The sequence below is a fragment of the Ascaphus truei genome, chromosome 18, assembly GCF_040206685.1.
Source record: "Ascaphus truei isolate aAscTru1 chromosome 18, aAscTru1.hap1, whole genome shotgun sequence".
Taxonomy (NCBI): Eukaryota; Metazoa; Chordata; class Amphibia; order Anura; family Ascaphidae; genus Ascaphus; species Ascaphus truei.
The window spans coordinates 14,538,425-14,555,192 of record NC_134500.1 but is presented as its reverse complement, the minus strand read 5'-3'; the positions used below and the strand labels follow the sequence as shown (position 1 = coordinate 14,555,192).

Sequence of the window (16,768 nt, the reverse complement as noted above, 5' to 3'; positions counted from 1 at the left end):
AACAGCAGGTACGTTGCTACCCCAAATTTCGGTTATTAAAATTGATTTAAAAAAAAAAAGCTGGACGTTATCTTCCAATATTCAATGCAAACCTGTTCATTTAATCAGTTTCGTAGCCACCGTGCCGCTAAACCCCGCAATCCAGGGGGGCCCTGCTGGAAATTGAGCCCGGTCGGAGGCCAGGGATCGGGCTCAAATGCCTCTCCGCCTCTTCATGCGGGAATAATAATTGTCATTTAGGGAGCTCTTACATTTTTTGCGGGGGTGGGACCCCAAAAATGTAGTTACCCCACTGCCATTAATTAATGTTTTAACAGAGGCAGTGGTGAAAAATATAATTACAACCAATTAGACGTGTGATTTAAAACATGTACAGTGAAGTCCTGCACGCACTATTTCTTTGGTGTACATATAAAATTATATCGTTATATAATAACAAGAGGTATTGCAAAGTGGATACAAAACAATGGACCACATCAAAGGAGTGATTTCCCGAAGTAATGAGTATGATCAACCAATCCGTTTAGGATTAGTGTATTAGGAAAAATCATTTGATTCTGTATACACCCAAGCCATTTTTAATGCATTAACAAGACAAAGTGATGAAGAAACTAACACTGATATCATAAGGAGCAGTTACGAGAATGCCCCATCAACCATTAGATCAGGGGTGCGCAAGGTTCCTGAGCTGCGCCCCCCTGCCTGGCAGCCCCAGCGCTCATGCCCCCCACGCCACATGACCCCACCGCGTCATTTGATGCATCACATCACGTGACCCCGCAGCGTCATTTGACGCGTTGCCATGGTGACGCGTCGCTGAAGAGCCGTCACAGAGCAGGTAAGGGAGTTACGAGGCCTCACGCCTCCCCTGGCATTTAATTTAAATGCCTTGGGGAGGAGCGCAGGGGCTCTGTAACCACCGCGTCCCCCCCAATAGAAAATCTTGCGCCCCCCAGTTTGCGCACCCCTGCATTAGATTACATGAAGATTCAAGTAAGATGAGGATAACCACGGGAGTGTGACAGTGAGACGGCAACGCTTGAAGAATTGTTCAAGGCATGAAAAGTTATCAAAATCAATGGTGCATACTTGAATCACCTACTGTTTGCAGAGAACGTTGTTATTTCTGCAACAAGACCAGAAGACATCCAGCAACGAATCAGGGAACTCACCTAAGCATGTAAGAAAGTTGGTCTCCGTATGAATCTCAGCAACACCAAAGTGATGTTCAACAAATGTGTTAACTCTACAAAGATCGAAATAAATGGAATACAACTAAAAAAAAGTCAAAAACTATGGCCAGCTTGGCTTGATACTTTACTAGCCAGTATCAATGAATGGGAACGTTTAAAATAAAATTAATAGGAGAATGAAGATAGGCTGGAGTACATTTGGAAGAAACAAGACAATCTTTCATAATATTCCACTGTGGCTCAAGAGGAAAGTGTTGAACCGCCTCCCTGTGCTCACGTATGGACGTGAAACGTGGACTCCAAAAACAAAGATAATTCAGAAGCTTGAAACAACTCAAAGACGTATGGAGAGATGTATGCTGGGTATTACCCAAAGAGACAGGAAAAGGAATCAACGGGTTCGGAAGAAAACAATAGTCTGTGATATCGTCACAAGGGTGAAGAAATTAAAATGTCAGTGGGCGACCATATCGCAAGAAGAAATCACCATCGTTGGACAAAGATGGTATATGACTAGATTCCAAGGTATATCAAAACAACAATGACAATGACCAAACATAAGATGGGAGGGTGAAATCAGAAAAATTGTAGGAGCAACACGGAGAAGAGAGGCTTGCAGCCACAGTACCTGGAAATCCATTTCGGTGGTCTTCACCTAGCAGTGGATCGACAAGGGCTGAATATGATCATTTATACAATGATAAAAAACACAGACGTGTGTGAGGATGGAAGTGCTGAAGTCCTCAAATACATGAAACACTCCAAAATCCACTTTTATCTTCTCTTCTCTCTCCTGCCGTTTGTATCTTTTCATCAGTGCTGAAGGCTTAAATCTCCTTTAGGGAAGCAAAATGGCTGCCAAGTCTTGGGCCAATAGGAAGCTGCATCATCGGTTGTGGCTTCCTATTGGATGGCCATTTAAATCCCCTTTAAAAACCAGGAAGTAATACTTATAACTTTTCTAGTAAGCATCTCAGGGACCAAGGACCCCCAGAGCTAAAAAAAAAAAATAGTGGTGTTCAGCTCTGGTGGACCCCCTGGTTACAATCCTGTAAAAAAATGGATGTTATTTTGGGTGCATTGCTCTCTAAAAGCTTACAATTGTAGCAAGGTTCTGCATAATACTCAGTATATGTGCCACTTTATTTTAGGACCCACACGGGCAGCATTTATCAAAGTCTTCCCGGCTGCAAAACTGGTGCAAAAGGGAACCAGATTAATGTAAGCAAATCTTTAAAAATGTGATATATTTTCTTTTCTATGATAAATACGGTGGTGTTTTTTCTGTTATTATTGCCTCCGTTAGGCATTAAGGAGATGTAGGGAGTCATTGTATATAAATGCGGAAGCAACAGTTTGGGCCATTTTCTGCCAAAACATCCCATTGAAATCTAGGGAATTTCAACACAAAATGTCCTGAACAGACTGCCACAGGTGTACAATTTGCCCACTAGACAGTACGTGAGGGAGATCTCATCAGTTTCCATTGATATACATGGAATAAAGGGGACATTCGAGAGACAACAATTATACATATTCGACCTAATATCGGGCACTCCGCGTTACCCTGAGAAAGGCTCGGGGTGGATGAACTCTCCTGTTGTGTTCTGTACGATATTGAACACCCCTTTTTTCTCTTTCCACTACATCCACTTAGAACATTTTACGCCCCTTTAGTAAAGCCTTCCGATTGCAAAACACAAATCTTGCCTTAGTTACTAGCTTTAAATATTTGAGAATGTGGCTTGACGCCAATGTAACATTTTGTGTTTCATATGAACAAACTCACATCAAAAATACATTTTCAAACTGAATGTACTTTATGTATAAAGACCCCCCCCCCCCCCCCCAATGACTGGGTAACATTAAAAGCACTGCAACCAAAAAAATAAAAGCAAATCTATCTTGTTACAAGTCATACAGTAGGTGCAAAAAGAAGAAGCAATTTACCAGATGGCAAAGGGCAGTCCCAATAGTTAGATTTAATTAATAGCTCATTTTATGACAGAATGTGAAGAAACTAATTAAAGACTAAACCCATAAAAAAAAATGAAAAGCATTCCACAGTTGAAGGATTAGAGGCGCAGGAGACTAGGGATGGGGTTTATTAAGCCCCTGGCAAAATACCAGTTAAAAAATATATATATATATATAATGTATATACAGTATATAGAAAAAAAAGTGCAGTTTCCCTGTTTGAGTCATTGCACCTCGTGAGTGAGCAGCATCTGAGTTTAACTGTTGATTACTTTGTTTAAAAGTTTGGTCCCATGATGAGGTCCTGCCTCCCAGTGGTGCTTCGGGAGTTGAGACTTGATACCTGCAACATGTTGCAACTTTGTAGCCAGCCCTCCCCTTCGGAGAGAGTTGATTGGTGCGTGTGGGGGAGAGGACACGGGGCTCACATGATGCGGATTACAGGGGTCTCCTGCCTGGTTCTGGGGCGGAGGGAGAGCGCAGGATGAAGGGGACGCTGGTGGAGGAGAGGAGGGCTGCTCCTGTGAATGGGGGAAGGAGGAGGAGGGGGTCCCTCAGGGCCGGGGTCGGGGCTCTCGCTCTCCTCCTGCTGCTGCTGCTGTGCGGGGCGCTGCACTTGGTTTACCTGGCGGCTTCATTCGGGGAGACGGGACAGCAGAGGGTCCGACGGGACGCGGGTCAGTCTGGGGGTGAAGGGCGGTTGGGGGTCAGTCTGGAGGTACGGTAGGGTTTGTGGTCGGTCTGTGGGTACAGTTGGGGTCAGTCTGGATGTAGAGTGGGGTTGGGGTCAGTCTGGGGGTACAGTGGGGTTGGGGTCAGTCTGAGGGTACAGCAGGGTTGAGGTTAGTCTGGGAGTACAGTGGGGTTGGGGTCATTCTGGGGTACAGTGGGGTTTGTGTCAGTCTGGGGGTACAGTCGGGTTGAGGTTAGCCTGCGGGTTCAGGGGGAGAGACTGAGTACCACTACTTACTCAAACGGACAATACAAGACCTAAATATTTGATATGAATCCAAAAATCTATTTCCTTTCTTTTAATTTATTTTTTAGAAACCAAGTCACTGGTTTTCAGTAGGAGCCTAGAACTTGATTTATTTGTATTAGAAACCTACCATTGCACTTATCTATTTTCATTAAAAATCAGAAGTTGCATTTAAAAAAGGGAAGACCAAGCTACTAATTTTTATTATTACAAATCTAAAGACCCCCCCTTAGTTTCATTAACATTCTAAAACACCACCACCTTTTATTAGAAATCTGGAATCCTATTTGTTTCTGTGATGAACTTATACTAAAGTATTTTTGTTTTCTTTATAAAGTACTGTACATGGGCAGGTTCCAGGCACAACCAGTCTCTGGCGTGTAGCGCTTACGATCTAATATAGTGCTTGTAATGCCGGCGAAGCGACGTCGCGGCAAAACAAATGTATTGCCGCCGTCACGTGCGCTTATAGTAAGCGACAACGCGAATTTTTGAAGCCGGTCATATTTGATTTTTCAGAGGCTGTCGCCACAAGTGACAGCCTCTGAACCAATCAAAGACCTGGTCGCCGGAAAGCGAATGACCACTTTCGCTAGCGGCGACGGGTGACGTAATCGCACTATAAGCGCGGCCAAAGGCACACAGAGATTGGGTGATCTGCCCAGGGAGCTGACAGTCGGAATTGAACTGGGCTGCCCTGATTTGAAGGCAGTGTCAGTCAGTGTGTTTTCAAAGTCGATGGTTTTACTCCTTCAGCCCAACCTCAAATTACATAAATGTATATTATTTGTACTTGGAAGTACTACTACTCGCTCCTCTAGCCGAGAGGCTCTGAAAGATGCCCCCAGATTTTCCTATCATAAATATAACATACTTTGAAAATGGTGCTCAAATAGCTTTGCTTCCGTGTTTTGAAAGCGTGGAATTCTCCTGCAATCATAACTCCATTTCTTGTAACTTTTATTTTATATAGCACCTTTCTCCCAGTGGGGACCCGTGGCTTCACAATCTAGTTCGCTGGACATAGAATCTTACAGACCCACTCCTTGCCCCGTAGAGCTTACAATCGATTTTTGTTGCTCCTTAGTGTCATTATTTTCAGAAGCAGTGCTTTATTCACCGAGCCACAGTACCGCTACTTTCTTGAAGGCACTTTGGGCTAACCCCTTCACTGCCAGAAGGATCATTGCCTTGCCAACCCTTCTGTCAGTAAAGGGAATAAGTCAACATAATATGTGGTACTCCACAATCACATTGCTTCCTAATCTCCTATATCTGTCAGGGCAGAAGTAAATAAATTACACACTGTGCACAATTAAATAAAATCAAGGTGAACTTAGTAGTTGATATGATTTGGTATGGATGTTTTTCTCGGTACAATACTTTAGGTTATTGCTAAACCTATTAATATAGTGTTATTACTATATGTATAATTGTATTTATTGAGCAATACATGTTACACAGCGCTTTACAAGATTACAGTACAGTGTACAGGGAAAAACAAAATCAGTGAGTAAATGATAAAACAAGGTAGACCCTGAACCAATGAGCTTACAATCTAATGCCCAGCTCCAAAAAATGGGCACATCTTCTATAGGTAGAGAGAGATGTGTGAGGGGGGCTGTAGAGGTATAAGGTGCAAAGATGAGACACGGAATTGGTTGAGATTAGTTGGGTTAGGTTAGGTAAATCCTTCCCCTTCACTGAATTGAGGGATTTATAATAACAACAAATAGGTTTGTAATGGTCACACATGGCTTATCCTTGCATATCCACCACTCATATCCACCACACATATCCACCATGCATATCTATTCATATCCATGCATATCCACCATGCATATCTATTCATATCCATGCATATCCACCATGCATATCCACCATGCATATCCATGCATATCTATTCATATCCATGCATATCCACCATGCATATCCACCATGCATATCCATGCATATCTATTCATATCCATGCATATCCACCATGCATATCCACCATGCATATCCATGCATATCCACCATGCATATCAATGCTTATCTATTCATATCCATGCATATCATCCATGCATATCCACCATGCATATCCATGCATATCCACCATGCATATATATTCATATCCATGCATATCCACCATGCATATCCATGCATATCCACCATGCATATCCATGCATATCCACCATGCATATCTATTCATATCCATGCATATCCACCATGCATATCCACCATGCATATCCATGCATATCTATTCATATCCATGCATATCCACCATGCATATCCATGCATATCCACCATGCATATCAATGCTTATCTATTCATATCCATGCATATCATCCATGCATATCCACCATGCATATCCATGCATATCCACCATGCATATATATTCATATCCATGCATATCCACCATGCATATCCACCATGCATATCCATGCATATCCACCATGAATATCCATGCTTATCTATTCCTATCCATGCATATCCACCATGCATATCCATGCATATCCATGCATATCCTTGCCCTTTGTTACTCAGTTCAAAAGGATTCCATTGCAGGTACAATCACTCCCAGTGGTTCTGGTTGTCAAACTCGCCAAATAACAAAATCAATGTACTTCTGTAAATATTTGGCACATTCCTTTGCATTTTGTTGAAATAATGTAATATGCATTCAATTTATAAAATTAAAAAACGTTCCGTTCCTATGCAATTCTGTCGTCCCTGCCAACGTTTCAAAGTTAATGGAGATTTTGGAGGAGGATAAAGTAGATATTAATGTCGGTTTGGAAAGAGAGAATTTTCACCCTTTGCGGATGTTAAATGATAGATGTTTAAGTCTGCAGGGAGTGTCCCAGGACACAGAAAGTATATACGAAAAAACAAATGTTCAAGATTGTGTTCTTAATCTTTTTAGAGCAGGGGTGGGCAACTCCAGTCCTCAAGGGCTACCAGTAGGTCAAGTTTTAGGCCCCGCTCACACAGCGCGCTACACGACGTGCGCGCGCGCGGTCGTCACAGATGCCTGGCGGCCAATGGTAGTGTTCAGTATTGAAACTACCATTGGCTGCAAAGTGCGGCGTCGGCGCTGCTGCAGTCGCGGGAGTCTTTCCAATCTGCGATCTCCGGCTGCAGCAGCGCGACGTCAGTTTCAGCAGCCAATCAATGTCCAGGCGTTTTACATTGATTGGCTGCTGAAATTGAGACTCGGCTGTGAAGACGGGGGACACAGGAGGAGGGGGGGACACACGGGGATGGGTCGGGGACACGGGTGGACGAGGGGGGGGGGGTCCAGCGCAGTCTCGGATGGATCCGGATTGCTGCTTTTACTAAAGGGAGCTCCAGCACAGTTTGCTCTGTGCCCTTGATAATGCGCCGCCACCCCCGCCCTCCGCATACCCCCCCCCCCCCCCCGCCCGCTCTGTCGGATCATTCCGTCTGCTGGGGATGATCACACATCGCCCAGCAGACGGAGGCGCGGACGCAGCTTTGCGAAGCCCCCTGTGTGAACGCGTCCTTAAGGATATCCCTGCTTCAGCACAGGGGCCTCAATCAGTGTCTCAGTCTCTGAGCCACCTGTGCTGAAACAGGGGCATCCTTAAAACCTGACCTGGTGGCCCTTGAGAACCGAAGTTGCCCACCCGGGCTTTACAGTAACAGAGACTGCTGCATATTTCTCAGATTATAAGCAACTAAGGGCATTTTGTGTTTAAAACCCTGAGATCTGTCATTTTGGGATTTTGTAACCCAGAGCTGTGTTGGGAGCAGGGAGATTTACAGAAAGCGTCAAGGCCCAACCACGGCTATTACAGATTTGTAACACTGATGTTTTGTGCAGCCCGTACTGAATAAATAAAATACAAAATTACAAAAAATTTTTTTACAAATATCCGAGCATTGGTTTTTTTTTGTGATTTATTTGTTGTTGTTGTTTATTTTACACTGTGAGGTGGCCCGATGTAGTAAGAGGAAATAATCAGATCCAGTTGTTAGAAATATGTGCTAGTAAATTGTTCCAGATAACAGGGCAGTAATAATTACACAACTGACTTTCTCTCCTCTAATTCTAATGACATGCTATTTTATTATTATCTCACTGTGCTCTTTATTTTCAGACAAGACCTGACATTGTAGTGATGCATATGGCTGGGCGGTCTTTTTTTAATAGAAACCTTTTTGTGTTCCTAAGTTTGCCCCCCAACCCCCCAGTTACTGTAGGAGTTAAATCATCATTATATAGCCCCACAAAAGATGTGAAACCACTGATGGGATACTACTGTATTTTATGGTTGCCAAACTCATGCAGTGTTTTATTTCTTGAGGGTCGCAGCTACAAGAGAGAACTCATTGCAATCCTGGTTTTAACAGTAAACCTAAACTAGCTTTTCCTTAAAAAAATTTTTTTTTTTTAAATAGAGAGATTATTTATCTCCCTAACTGGGAAAAGGGGGGTCTCTGTCCTGAACGGAACCATCTAATTGCAGCTCCGGGGATCCCTTGCTCCCTAAGATACGTAACACCTAGTAACAAAAAGATAACCCCAAGGGACGACTATTTAGCTTTAAAATTAGTTGACATTTTCATTTTATATCAGAATCTCTTTTTTTTTTTTTTTTAATTCTTAATTATTTTGTTCAATTAAAAACGTTTTTCAACTTTTTATTTTATTTTAAAACCGATAGCAATGCATGCCTGTTGAGTTTGACCTACTTTTTGCTAAAATGTTTAAATATTCATCATTTACAATAATCTAAAATCTTATTAAACCATCTTTCCAGATCTTTGTTGTTTATTTTGAGTCACTTTGGGTTAAGATATTCACTTACTCCTTGGAAGCATAATCAGTCATTCCCCACGCTTATTAACTACTCCAATTTAATAGTTTATTATGATCGCTTTCACTATAGTCTTGAATTGTAATGCACTGAAAAACTCCAGTTAGTTAACAATCCGGTAATATTAACCTGAAGGGGACAATACCGTTCAATTAAGCACTTTATTTTTATTTTTTAACATTTACTTTTATGTTCTAACATGGGATTGAAGCAGGGGGTCTCCGAAGCTGAAGCCCATTCATTTCAGCTGCGGTGACCCCCTGCTTCCGAGATACCTCCGTAGGGGGTGCCGGTAGACGCTCCGGCTCAGCTACCTGGAGTTTAAAGCTCCCACATCGCGCTGGCCAATAGGAAGCCGAACCTGATGACATCACGGCTTCCTATTGGCTCGCAGGGCGAGGTGGCTTTAAACTCCCGCTATCTCAGCCGGAGTTGCTACCGGCACCCCCTACAGAGGTAAGTATCTCCAGAAGCAGGGGGTCTCCGAAGCTGAAATTAATGGGATCCAGGTCTGGAGACCCCCTGCTTCAATCCCGCGTTAAAAAACCAAAAGAAAGGTGCTTGGATTGCCGCTTTTACTGCCATTTTTATTTTTAATATAGCTATGAAGCAGAGGGTCTGTGGAGTTTAACCCCTTTGATTTCAGCTGCGGGGACCCCCTGCTTCCCGAAATACTTACCGGAGAATCTCATGACATCAACTTCCTGGTTGTTAAATGTCCAAAGGCACGTGGGCCAATAGGAAGCAGTGACGGATGATATCACAGCTTTCTATTGGTTCCCGTGCCGCGGGAGATTATTAACCGCCATATTACACGCCCACCCGGGATTGCTACCGGTATGAGCTACGGACGTAAGTATCTCGGGAAGCAGGGGTTCTCCGGAGCTGAAATTAACGGGGTTTCGCTTTGGAGACCCACTGCTTCAATCCTGTGTAAAAAGAAATGTAAAAAATTAAGTTAAAAGTGCTTGGATTGCCCCTTTTTAATAAATCTATTTAAGTAGTTTCGGCCCCCCCTCTCCACCCCACTGATAAGTACCTCAGGAACACTGGGGGGGGGGGTTCCCTAGAGATGAAAATGGGGGTGGGTGGTTGCAGTTTCAATCCTAGTTAGGGGGCATTACGGCTTTAAACATTTTAAGAAACAATAAGACAGGCGTTTTCTAAAAGTGTCAGTCACCTGCGTTTAGCCGTTAAATGTGTCACTGCCAAAGTGATACACAAAATGCTGCGAGACTTTGATTTATAAGGGAGGAATCGCCCAAATCTGTCAAACGCCCGGCTCCTGCCTCAATAATAATATAGATAAATAGGATGTTCTGTTGTGAATGTACACTGACTGCACTTTGTGTATCCTTTCAGAGAATGAAACGAGTTGTATTCTTTCATCGTCAGAATTTCCCCAGGCGTTTTTCACTGAGCAGGAGAGAAAAGATGGAGGCGTTATTATCCATTTCATAATCATACTTTATATGTTTCTGGCTGTGGCCATCGTGTGTGATGAGTATTTCATCCCTTCTTTGGAAGTCATCAGTGAGCGTAAGTACCGGGGATCAGAGTCAGACGTTAAACCATCGCAGGCCCACTTCGTTCCATCTAGTAACATAAATTGGAATTAACACACACTGACTGGCAACAGTTGTTTGGAGGTAAGTGGGCCCTCCCCACCTTTTTAACTTGGGAGGTTCTAGCATCTTGCTGAATGGACAGGGCTCACTGTGGTTGCTTCCCCTCATAGGGAAGTAAACGGAAAGGTTCACAGTTTTAGTGTTAGGACCTGCATTATTTTGGTTATACCTTGACGTTGGTATGCAGGCTTACGACGCTTTGGCCAAAGGGTTTAACTAAATAACCAAGTAATTATTATTATTATTGAAGTAATTAAACGTTATACTTATTACTTTATATGTTTTGTCAATGGGATGTAGCATTGGGCACCCCCTGTCTTTTGTTTGTATAAATTGGAATTACAACCATCTGATTTATAACTACTTAATTATTTAAGCTTTTGCAACAAACATTGTTGATATTTTATGGGCTGTTAAATAACTTCGGGGCAGACTGCAGCAGCAGTATATATTCAAAGTAGAAATCTGCAGGGGCATAGCCATTCCTTGTAATAAAAAGCACAATAATAAGTATATGGGTAACTTGGGCGCAGTGTCACAGGGCACAATGATTGATGTGCACAGAATCATTAGGTCTTTATGTTTGCATGTACTGTACAACCACTTACTGTAAGTCAAATGCAATAGCGGGATACCATGACATACTGCGCGCCTCTTCAACTAGTGGCCCATGGAGAACCAAATATTATTTTTGACCATGTTGCAAGAATGGGTGTATTTCAATGTGTCCTAGATGACGTCACCATATTCTGTGGCCCATCTGCTCCCAGTTTATTTTCTGATCTGTCCCCTTGGGAAACTGGCTGAATGGCCTTGACGTACTGCATGTGCTTTCATGAAGTAGACAAGTTAATTTATTTATTTATTTAACGTGTTTTCCTTATTTATTCTCTTCTTCGTGTCACATGTTAAGGCCTCGACCTCTCTCAGGATATTGCAGGCGCAACGTTTATGGCAGTTGGAAGTTCGGCCCCAGAACTTGTCACAGCGTTTCTAGGTAATGTCTGGAGACCAGTGTTTTTTTTTATTTTTAAAAAAAAACCTTTTTTGGTTAAGGAACCCCATAATTCTATTGTGAGGAACCCCAACACTCTCTAATAGTGCGTCTGACATCAGATGCATTGTAAGGAACCTCAAACCCCTCTAATAACGTGTCTGAGATCAGATGCATTGTAAGGAACCCTAACCCTCTCTAATAGCGTGTCTGAGATCAAATGCATTGTAAGGAACCCCAACTCTCTCTAATAGCGCGTCTGAGATCAGATGCATTGTAAGGAACCCCAACCCTCTCTAATATCGCGTCTGAGATCAGATGCATTGTTAGGAACCCCAACCCTCTCTAATAGCGCGTCTGAGATCAAATGCATTGTAAGGAACCCCAACCCTCTCTAATAGCGCGTCTGAGATCAAATGCATTGTAAGGAACCCCAACCCTCTCTAATAGCGCGTCTGAGATCAGATGCATTGTAAGGAACCCCAACCCTCTCTAATAGCGCGCCTGAGATCAGATGCATTGTAAATCCTTCTGTATTTGGTACCATTTTCAAATGACCTGAACATTACAGGGAGCCCTTTAAGGATGCCCGGGGAACCCACGGGTAACTAGGAACCCCTGTTTGCAAACAGTCTACAGCAGGGTTTTTCGCCTGTGTCTTGGACACAATCATATAATGAAAATGTAAAGCAAAACCGGAGTATTTCTGAACTCTTCCAACAATGTAAATACAAAGTAAAGGCTCCTCCGCCCCCATCTCCCTCCGAAAGAAAATGGCCATTGCAGCTGCTCACCACTTGTTAACACTGTCCCCAGCACCCGATCAAACATAAATACGGGATCTGCAATGGGGTTTGTTTTTTTACTGGGTGTTGGAGCACAGGTGAGAAATGTTTTACTTTGTTTGACAAGCCCACGTGAGCCTGAAATTCTATATACCTTTTCATTACACAATGCCAACATTTCTAAGACTTTGACTTGTTTCTAGGAGTGTTTGTCACAAAAGGAGATATCGGAATTAGCACGATTGTTGGGTCTGCTGTCTACAACCTCCTTGGGATATGTGCTGCTTGCTGCTTGCTATCTCCGGTACAGTTCCTATTACTACTTTGTTCGCGGTACTAATGTTTCACAATAATTGCAATATTTCTCATCTGCCGTTCTCAAGACTTCTAACACCCCCCTCCCCCCCCCCCCCCGCCCCCAACAGATCAAGTTTTCAGGATATTCCTGCTTCAGCACAAGTGGCTTAATCAGCGGCTCAGTCTTTAACTGAGCCACTGATTGAGCCACCTGTGCTGAAGCTGGAATATCCTTAATATAACCCGTGGGGGAGTCTTGAGGACGGGTGTTGAGACCCCTGCATTGAGCAACATGGTTGATTTCCCTGCAATGTATGTGCCCAAAGTCAGTACTGCTTGCTCAGCCTCGTATCTCTGGCTAACAAGTTGGCACTGCACTTTGATAAAATATTAATCTTTTCTTCCCCCTTTCCCAGGTTTTAAGGCTCTCATGTTGGCCTTTATTTAGAGATTGTGTGGCTTATGCAATTAGTGTTACCGCCGTAATCGCCATCACTTTTGACAACCGGATATACTGGTAGGTGCCTTTTTTTTTGTTTTCCGCGTGTGGTGTATTTACTTTCCTTGCAGGGCTCTGCAGATGAATCTCATATTTCGAGCAGACACTACGTAACCATTTTTATTTAATTTATTTTTTTTAGCTCTCCATCTATTAATTTTGACAGCTGCGAAAGTATCTAGGAGTGCTGAAACATGGCTTAATTTTGCACTATACCATTTAGATTGCCACATTTGTCAATAAACAGATGCTAGATGTATCCTTCTTTTTGCCGTAATGGAAAAATAAAGTTATATTTGCCAAACGATAAAAAAAATTGCACGCACGCACTCTCTCTTCTCTCTCCTCTCTCTCTCATTACATATAATGGAGTTAATTTCCCAAAACCATTAAACAAAAATGTATATAAAAACGATTAAGGTATATTGTATTTTGATAAGCACATTAAATAAACAAAGTTACTTTTCATAGGTCTTACATTTAATAGCTTTCACATTACAATGCAATCTAGCATGAATTGCGCGTGACGGTTTTAATGGGACACAAAGCGCGCTTTCCTACCCTACCCCCCAAAAAAAAAGCCCCATTGCTGTAAAAATGAACTTTTAATTGATACTTTCTGTTACAGGTATGAATCTAGTTCGCTGATTTTGATATACGGGTTATATATTGCGGTGTTGTGCTTTGACATTAGAATCAATCAGTGCATGATGAGGAAATTCAGTCCGTGCTGCGTCTGTTGCGCCGACGCAATGGTAGAAAACGCGGAGCAGCAGCCATTGATTGGCTGGAAAGAAGAAAGTGGACGAGTTATTCGCCGACACTCGAGATCAGACAGCGGTATATTCCAGGAAGATTACGATTATTCTCAGCTTTCAATAAGTTTGCACGGGCTTCATGAAATCCCTGAAGGTAAGTAGCGACTATTTTAAAGTTGCAAAACATGTAGCACTGCGTCATTTTTTACATTTTATTACAGGATTGAAACGGGGTTTCTGGAGCTGAACCCCCATTCATTTCCGCTCCAGGGTTCCCCTGGTTCCAGAGATACTTGTCTCCAAAGGGGATGCTGGTATCTGCAGGCAGGGGAACTAGTGCGCCAACCGAAATGGCAGCTTTAAATGTCAAGCGAGCCAATAGGAAGCCGTGGTGTCACCCATGCAGCTTCCTATTGGCCCGCCTGACCGGGACATTTAAACACCACCGAAATACCGGCAGCACCTATAAGGTAAGTATCTCTTGAAGCAGGGGGTCCCTGAAGCTGAAATTAATGGTGTTCAGCTCAGCAGACCTCCTGCTTCAAACCTGTAATTTAAACAAAATAATCATTTAAATTGTGCAGTGGTAAATGTTTTGAGAGCAACACGTTCAGTACCTTTCCCCCTTCCATCCCCTCCCCCCATATTCCTCTCCTTTTTTTTATTTTTTACACAAGGTTTATAAGCAGCAGTTCTCCGGAAAAAGGCAAAAAAAAAAGTCCCACTCTTAATTATTGGTCAAAGTAAATGTAGAAATATGAATTTGAAAGTTACTGTAACTCCAGTATGTGAAGCTTCTAAATTGATGTTTTCTCCGCTATGCATAATTACATTTTTTTTTTTTTGCTGACCTATAACATATGCTGTTACTTCATTTATATCAGATCCGCCAACTGTTTTCACAATGCCGGAACAGGATATGAGAAGAATTATTTGGGTTTTATCGCTGCCTATCATTACCTTACTCTACTTGACTGTGCCTGATTGCAGAAGGAAGTTCTGGAAAAGGTGGTACATGCTGACTTTTCTCATGTCAGCTGTTTGGATTTCTGCACTAACGTACATTCTTGTTTGGATGGTGACCGTAGTAGGTAGGTACTAGAGTATTTCAGTAGTTTGTGCCTGTACTGATGTGGTTCATTATTTGCCACACAGTGCAAAATAAATCCGTCTGAATTGTTTTTGTTTCCCATTGAATATGTGTTTTATATACTTTATATACACTTTGTAGACTATCATCCTAGTCCACTATTGCACGGATCTCGTGTCAACGCCCTTAAATTCAGGAGGATAACAGGAAAGATAATACACACCTGTCACGTACACACTTGTGAGCAGGTGACCTTCATACGGGACAAGGGTTAATACACAGCTCGCAAACTGTCCCATTTTTCACCTTCACAAAGGTCCCTCAAATGGACAATATCTCCCCTCAATCAGTCCCCATATATCACCTGTCACGAACAGCACACAAGTGAGCACATGACTTACAGTATATATATGCAACGAGGGTTAATATACATGGTTACTCTACCCAACTCACCTTTCCACCCTCGCAAGGCACCTTCAATGAGTTAAGATTGCAATTGGGTAAGAGGTTAATATTATCTCTACGCTGCCACCACTTGAGAAATTATGCAAATAAAAGATGTAAAATTAATATCTGCCAGGGTCTCAGGTCCGTGTTTATAATAGAGAAAACTATGCACTTAACACACACAAATCTGTTCACAGTCGAGAACCATACTGATGAAGGCCCTTTTTGAGGACGAAATCTTGGTATTTCTGTGTAAAATAAATATCACTTTATATCAAGATATCAGTTTGGAGTACCTGGAAATTCAACTTTTTCCTTTTATACAATTAAATAGATAGATGGATGTAGTTTTTAAAATCAAAACAAAACAAATAACCCTTTACAGCAGATGTAGGGTAGCTTGAGCTGGGTTATTTGTTGTAATGGCAGAAGGAAATGTAAGAAATCTTGAGTACTGGTTTCGTGTGGCATGGAAGCTTTATTGCAAGAAGTGGAACGTCACATCAAATATTCATTTCTAGAGTTTTCTCGACAACAGAGGTAAATACGTATTTATTTGGACCATCATTTGCACCATTTTCAGAGCAGACTAGTAGTACTTTTTGTCATGAGGTTCCTAGCTCATAAAGTACTAATGTATTCCTAATGAATCCTATTTGGCTTGCAGTCAGTGGTTTAGTATATCTCACTTGCATAATTTCATTCAGTAATACTCATTCCTCTTCTTGAATTCTCCAGAATAACTGCAAGTAGTAAAAGGTAGGCATTTGTAGATTCGTTTTTCATGTGCAGATGTATATTTGTGTTCTCTTGTGTTTCCTAGACACAAAATGTAAGTAGATACCAAAATATAGGATAGAGCGAAACAAGGAAAGATCATAAAAACATCATGTAACTAGAAAAAATTGCTATAAGGTCTTCTGTATGAGTGAATCCGGTCCAAATTCGGATTGTTCGGGTTGTATTGAGGGCATTAAGACTTTCGATAACTATAGGACACATTTTCCAGGGATATTTTCACCCCAAAGGTTGGTTATACAATTAACACAAGGTTTTATACTGAGATTAGAGGAAAACGAACTTCAGCGGTGGGAAGGAAAGAACTCAACAAAAAGAGAGGCGAAAATGAGGAATGTACTGTAGTTCCCGAGCAGACAATGATGGCAGAAACACTGAAAATATACAAGAGACTGTATCTTAGGAAAACTATCAAAGGTTATGCAAAACCGGTTATAATGTAAGGTAGCTTGGTGACCCAGGAGGGGATAGCATTGCCATTGACTGAAGGAATGTATTTC

At 42.2% G+C, this 16,768-nt stretch overlaps 1 protein-coding gene across 1 annotated transcript in view; it reads left to right on the top strand.

Annotated features, from left to right (window-relative positions):
* Positions 1-3,639: 3,639 nt before the first annotated feature.
* Positions 3,640-16,768, top strand: part of SLC24A5 (solute carrier family 24 member 5) — a 17,300-nt gene continuing 4,171 nt past the window's right edge. Inside the window, exons 1-7 of the mRNA XM_075575657.1 lie at positions 3,640-3,847; positions 10,335-10,511; positions 11,514-11,597; positions 12,583-12,683; positions 13,093-13,193; positions 13,804-14,087; positions 14,818-15,024. Coding sequence (XP_075431772.1) covers positions 3,655-3,847; positions 10,335-10,511; positions 11,514-11,597; positions 12,583-12,683; positions 13,093-13,193; positions 13,804-14,087; positions 14,818-15,024 — 1,147 coding nt within the window. The 5' untranslated portion in view covers positions 3,640-3,654. The remainder of the gene's footprint in view (positions 3,848-10,334; positions 10,512-11,513; positions 11,598-12,582; positions 12,684-13,092; positions 13,194-13,803; positions 14,088-14,817; positions 15,025-16,768) is intronic.